The following is a 7072-nucleotide window of genomic DNA, read 5'->3' as shown; positions in this document are numbered from 1 at the left end:
TTTAACTCCATGTAGATCACAAACCTCTGAAATCGGTTGATAAATGTAAACGTTATCGTGTTTTTATCCAGAAAAAAACGCAGCTCCTCCGTTTACCTCCATTTGTTTTTAAGGCAGTCTTGCCCTCACAAACATGGCGGACGCGTTGACGTATCGCAGCAACGGCTCAAATCGGTCAATGAGGCGTCTAGGTATTTATATGTCTATGGTCTACACTGGATGCAGTAAACTGATGCCTCGTTCTATTTATGACGTACTGACACAAAGTTCAAATGATTTTCAACGGTCGCTTTGTCGCGTTCTGTTGCGGCGCAGACATAGTTTGTCAGTACAGTCAGTAACGTAGCAGATTGAAAAGTTAGTATCAGTCCAATAGACGGCCGTGCGGTGGTGGCTTGTGTCTGTTGAATGGTGATTTAACGCTACGTTGTCACCTAGTTGGAGAGACTCAATGCCAAGTAAATAAACAACAATTTCCCCGTCTTTTACTCTCACAATGAGCTTATCATATTCGTTTGCTACATTAGTAGGGCCCTATGATTTCCGCGATGCAGAAAGCATGGGCCCTGTCCCAAATGGAACACTTCATGTACACTTGTGGTCTTACGGACTTATGTCCGTTAAGTCCACGAGACCGTAGGGTGTCCCATTCCTCATTTTAGCATTCAGAAGGGTGCTCGCGAGTGCTCCCTTTGCGGCCGTTATGCGCCCTCGATCCGCACTTCTGCTGAGCCCGCACTGGGGTGAGCTCCGCAGCAGACTTCTACCCGACAGCCAAAGTGTCGAAAGTCACGAAAGTGCGGACTCAGAGGAAGACCGCGAGGGTGTAGGGTGCCATTTGGGACAGGGCCATGGACGGAATCGCGGAATCCAGTCATAAAGGAATGGACTGAGGCTGGGGTCAAGGCATCAAGAGCCACCACCTCACAGACGTGAGTACCTCACCTTCAGCATTATAATTATTTCACCAGCGCCAGACAGAGACTGAGATGGTGCCGCTGCATGTCGTGCCAAACCTTTCATGGCAGCATCATCAGCTTGAGATCGTTTTTTTGAGATCTGCCTTTTTAGAGACCGCCGATCAAACATCCCAATGTGATTATCGGCCGATAGTGATCGGTAGCCGATCAATCGGAGCACCCCTAATACATATATGGGAAGTGTGCCCAAACTTTTGACTATACTGTACTGTAATATAGCCTACACATAAAGAATATCGTCCAATATATCGATATCAGTCTTTTTGTTACTCCCTAATATCGGTATCGGCATCGACCCCCAAAAAACCCATATCGGTTGGGCTCTAATAAAATTACAATACCAATATTTATGGATGTCTCAATTTTCAAACATGAAACCATCTAACTTTTATTTTGGTGAAATACCTTACAACTTCATGGTTGACACGTTGCGTTTCCAAATGCACAATATAAATGACAAAACTGCAGAAATAAGTTTATGTGTAGCCGCTCTGAGATACTAAAATCAGCATGATTACTAACTATGCACACAGTGATTGGCTGATAGGGGCAAGCTCTGTCAGAGATTTATACATGGAAATATTGTAGAGCACAATTTTATGTTGTCATATTCAAATAAAGGTTTAATAATAAAAATGGTAATTGCCACATTCAAATAAAGATTTTAAAATGCAGGCTAAGAGTCACTAATTAAACAAGTATATGTTCAGCTAATTGTCAGCCACTTACATGTATGCTTCTTGTAAACAATTAGTGAATATGTGTATAAACAGCCTTTTAATTAACAGAGTGGAATAATCATGGCTGATAGTAAGACATGCAAACGTAAAAGAAAACCAAACTGGACGCAAGAAGAGCTGTTACTTCTTGCCCAACTGGTTAATGAAAACAAGGATATAGGCTAATCAAAGGAAAATTGTCCCTGACAAGTTCTACAACAGTCGTAATAACCCCGTGATTAAGGCGATATACCTTTTTAAAAGCTCATTATCATCAAATGTTTCTAAAATGTTTACGTTCCGAGGCAGATTGCCAGCAACAGCCATTTTAGTATAGTTGTGATTTGATCTTAGTGACTTGGGAGTCCTCTTCACTACTCCTAACGTTTCACAGATTTAGGAGCTTTAGGAGTTTTAGAGCTAAAACACTTTGTGAAATACTCTTAAAACAAAAATTTAGGAGTCCTAAATTTATTTTTAAGATTTTCTCCTAAATCGACGAGTTATGAGCTACTTTTAGCCTTAAGATGTTTTGTGAATAGAAGCCCTGATCATGAGCTGCTTGCGTGTAAACGAACACAGTGCTGCATTACACTCTGTCTACTTTTCACAATCTAATTATTTTTCTAATTTGTTCAGATTGAATATCATTTAGAAATACATGATACAGAAATAAATCGGTTGCGAACAGCAGTTCATGCTAATTTATTATAGAGATGAAAATTTATGTCCTTCCAGACATGACTTTGTGGAAAACAAAAAAGATGTTTTGAAGAATGTTTCAGCTTTTTTTTCCATACGATAAAAGTCAGTGGGGAGCAGTTGCAGCTAGGTGTTGAGTATGTTTCTTACTTTTCCGCTGAACTGAACAATCTGAATCCAGAACTGTTTTGTCGTAATGTTGCATTTCAAGCAGGCCATGCAATGTTTGATTTCCCAAGAGATTAATGATTAATGACATTATTTATTTTAGAGTCGCTCTCCGACTCATGCGCAGAGGCGGACAAAGTACTCAACTCCATTACTTGAGTGAAAGTACAGATACTGCTGGTCAAATATTACTCCATTACAAGTAAAAGTTGTAAAGACAGATTTTTACTTAAGTAAAAGTACAGAAGTACTTGCTTTTAAAAGTACTTAAGTACCAAAAGTAAATTTCCTTTTTTATGTCAATGCACTGTTTTATTATTGTTGTATGTAATACTTGCAATACTTCTGAAGCAACTTAGAATACATTACACCTACTGAATACACTGACTAGCTTGTAGTATCTTTGGAATAAAGAGCTTTTAGAACGTTAAAAACCTATGTGGAAAAAACAAAACAAAAAAAAACATTATTATTTAACACCCCTACCCACCCCCACAAAAGCAGGATGGTAGTGATCTCACACAGCTCTGGACACATCTATGTGTAGCCATTCATCCACATTTGAACAGTGGACAGTAAAATTGCTGTAAACACAGACTGATAAGGAAGAAAATAAAAAAATCACCACCTGCTTTAAAACCCAGCAACACAACTGTACATGCACAACAGTTTTTCTGTGGCTTTATAGGTAATATTTTCACTTACACAATTAAGCAAAATCAGATAATATTGTGTCTAATATAAACCACAATATTAACTTCTTATTATTGAATTGTTGTAAATAAATATCACATTTGGAACTGGTCAGTGCTCAAAAAATGCTGGGAAATCACTGAAAAAAAAATCACCCACTGACTTTCAAAGCTGCTAACGACTTTCTACTTCGAGGATCTTGATAGAAATGTAGTGGAGTGAAAAGTACAATATTTGTCTTTCAAATGTAGTGAAGTTAAAGTCATACGTTTCCAGAAAAAATAATACTCAAGTAAAGTACAGATACTCAAAAAGTGTACTTAAGTACAATACTCAAGTAAATGTACTTAGTTACTGTCCGCCTCTGCTCATGCGTCATGCATTCCCACTCAGAGGCGTTCCTGTTAATGTTTTGTTAATGTTAAGGGACATTTTGTTGGTTAATGTTTGCACATAGATTCTCAGTTTTGTCTGGAGGCTCTTCATTAGACAGCAAGAATGAAAAGAAAGGATATCAGTGTTTGTTTCATGGAGTTAAGCATAATAAAGAACATTACTGTCACCTTATTTCACTGTCTGCGGTCAAAAGGCAGTTTTTCTAAAGGAATATGTTTTTTTTTTCACTGTCCGTAAACTTGCTTTCCTGCTGTTGGTGGTCTGTCATTTCCGTCCTCTGGCCATATCGTCTGTCTCTACACTGTGAACTTGTATTCACCTCCACATGTGGCCTCTGTCAGCCTGGTGCTTGAGCTTCCAGCAATGTTCATAAAAACAAATGCATGTCTTTAGCTAGTCAACAACTAGCTTACAAAATCTATGCCATGTTAAGCTAGCATCTGGACCTCTCCCACTGAGCTTTGACACCAGCAGAAAGCTCCTTTAGCAGAACATTTTGACAGATGTGGTCAAGATCAGTGTGCAAACAAATGAAATCTGTCCGTGTAGTCGACCGCAAACTGTGCCCCATGTAACAAAAAATGCTGGAGATAGTTGTTCAGTACAGTGAACATCTCAGCCCTCTCCAGTTGTGTTGAAATTATGAATTGAAAGTTCCTGGCCTGTTTGAAGAACAACGCCAAAGCCTGCAAACACATGCCTTAGTAAACATCACTCGTAGGATTTATTCAAAGGAAACATTCTCCATTATGCTCAAATGGGCAAAGCAGACAGTTTGAAATGACCTCATCTGTCAAAATCACAAAGGCTGGGGATTGTTGTTTACTTGGATATGCAGTTGTTGAAAAGAATGGTGTGCCCACCGGTGTCCTTTGAATTTGAGCTATCTTATGATAATTACCAGTTTACTGTATATTATCACTGTATGGAGTCAGTAAGGTTTTTGAAAGAAGTCTCTTATGCTCACTAAGGCTGCATTTATTTGATCATAAATAGAGTAAAATAGCAATATTGTGAAATTGTAATACAGTTTAGAATACTGTTTTCTATTGTGATATATTTTAACATGTAATTTATTCCTGTGATGCAAAGCTGAATTTCTAGCATCATTACTCCAGTCTTCAGTGACGCATGTTCTTTCAGAACATTTTGCTATTTTGCTGCTCTAGACACATTTCTTATTATTATGAATGTTGAAAACATTTGAGCTGTTTGATATTTTTGTGAAAACCTTGATTTTTTTTCAGAATTCTTTAATGATTAGTAAGTTAGTCTTTCACTTTTGACAACTTAATTAATTCTTGCTAAATAAAAGTATACATTTCTTTTAGAAAAAAACGTACTGACCCCAAACATTTGAACGACAGCATACATACATACATATAATTATCTAATTTAAGGCATGTTGCCATAAACAACAGTGAAATGTTATTAAGTACCATTATATAAAAATATTTGATTGTGCAATGCTGAGATTCACCTGAATCAATACTTAAATGATTACGAATCAAAATCTATCTATTCATATCTATAATTATCTAATCAGAACCAACCAGTTTCTCATGTGAAATTCTCTAACATCACCCCTGCAGGTATCCGTATGGGCAGCCTGGGCCTGTTCCTGCAGTGTGCTACCTCAACCTTCTTCTCGCTGGTCATGAGCAGACTAGTGTGTCTCTTTGGGTCCAGGACGGTCTATCTGAGCAGCATGGTGTGCTTCACCATCTCCGCTCTGGTCATCTGCTTGTCTAAGAGCGTTCTGTTGGTTACAGTTATGTCTGCCCTAACTGGCTTTGCCTATGCCACACTGCAAACACTGCCTTACACGCTTACCTGCCACTACCACAAAGAAAAAGAGGTAGGCATTTCATACTTACATATATTTTCTGTCTTTTCTTGTATAGAAAATTGCATCATGTATATAGACTCAAAATTGTTTCACAATTCTTTTTTTTTTTTTTTACTTTTTTTCACTATTTTTAGAAAGGAAACATTGTTAAAATATATCACAAAAGCTGAGTTTGAACTGGCAGAAACCAAATAAGCACCATATGTCAGTTAGAATCCGGCTTGCAACATTTCCTGATAGAAAAAGCCTTATCCTTTATAAAAATAGTAAAAATATTTAGCAAAACTTTGTGAGCCTATATACATAGGTTTTCAGTGTGAAAACTATATATACACACTAGTCAGCATTTAAAGTGGATCAAAACCTTTCATCAAAGTTGTCCTAAAACCAAAATGTGTTCTTGTCTTAGGACAACTTTGATTAACTTTTTTGATCCACTTCAAATGTTGACTACCGTATATAACATTTACCTTATCATTTACTGGCATGCCTTTATGGTGTCTATAAATAACATGGCAAAAATAATAAATAATAAAAAGTAGATATATTTGTTCCAAATGTCTCACTTGCTTCTCATCACTAATGTTCTTCAGGTGTACATGCAAAACAGCAAAACCAAAAAAACGCACTCAAATGGATTCACCATCACAAGGGATTCTGTTTGTCTGATACTAGACAACGGCCCCGGAGATCTCAACCACAAGAGCGGCATTTCCAATGGGCATGTTCCTTACAGTAGAGATGAACCAGACTATTACCCATCTCTCCATCAGAACGGTGCCCCCCTTGGTCTGGAGTCAGAGGATTTTGAGAAACGTGGGGTGGGACTAGACTTTGCCATTCTGGACAGCACCTTCCTTCTCTCTCAGGTCTTCCCTACCCTCTTCATGGGCATGATTGTCCAGTTCACAGAGTCCGTCACTGCGTACATCGCCTCCTCTGCCATCTTTGGTGCCATTGGCATCTATTTCGCCACCCACATCATCTTTGACCAAAAGGACCTCAGAAGCTGAAAGAAGCAGTAATCATGTGAGTCATTTCACAGTTGACCTTTTACTAAGCGTCATGTTAAATGTTACTGACTAATCTACGGAAAGTGATGGGAAAAAAATGAGATGGGAGGAAAAATTATATTTCAATGCTTTTGTGTTCTCTCACAAAAGTATTGCGTTCTACTGAGAAACTTCGCATTTGCTCACAAAACTTTTGTGATGGAAATAATATGAAGACGGTGGAAAATGCAAATGTTTTGCTTGCAAACAAAGCATTTCTCAGGGGAACGCAATACTTTTGTGAGACAATGTAAAGTTTCTTGGGGGAACGCAATACTTTTACGAGAGAACATGTTTTGCGAGAGAATACAGAGTTTCTTGAGGGAATGCAATACTTTTGCGAAAGAATGCAAAGTTTTTTTAGGGGAGTGCAATACTTTACAAGAGAACACAAATGTTTTGCGAGAGAATACAAAATTTCAGGGGAACATAATCCTTTTGCAAGAGAATGCAATATTTTTCTCCCAAATCGTGTATATATATATATATATATATATATATATATATATTAGT

At 37.8% G+C, this 7072-nt stretch overlaps 1 protein-coding gene across 3 annotated transcripts in view; it reads left to right on the top strand.

Annotated features, from left to right (window-relative positions):
- Window positions 1-7072, top strand: part of LOC107686625 (solute carrier family 45 member 3) — a 35010-nt gene that overhangs the window by 27168 nt on the left and 770 nt on the right. For all 3 annotated transcript variants that reach the window (XM_016483683.1, XM_016483685.1, XM_016483684.1), the window contains exons 4-5: window positions 5251-5516; window positions 6101-6536. In XM_016483683.1, coding sequence (XP_016339169.1) covers window positions 5251-5516; window positions 6101-6520 — 686 coding nt within the window. In that variant the 3' untranslated portion in view covers window positions 6521-6536. The remainder of the gene's footprint in view (window positions 1-5250; window positions 5517-6100; window positions 6537-7072) is intronic.

This window comes from Sinocyclocheilus anshuiensis, unplaced genomic scaffold (genome assembly GCF_001515605.1).
Source record: "Sinocyclocheilus anshuiensis isolate Anshui unplaced genomic scaffold, SAMN03320099.WGS_v1.1 scaffold1102, whole genome shotgun sequence".
NCBI classification, from domain to species: domain Eukaryota; kingdom Metazoa; phylum Chordata; class Actinopteri; order Cypriniformes; family Cyprinidae; genus Sinocyclocheilus; species Sinocyclocheilus anshuiensis.
The sequence above is the reverse complement of the archived record's forward strand: the minus strand, read 5'-3'. Positions and strand labels throughout refer to the sequence as shown.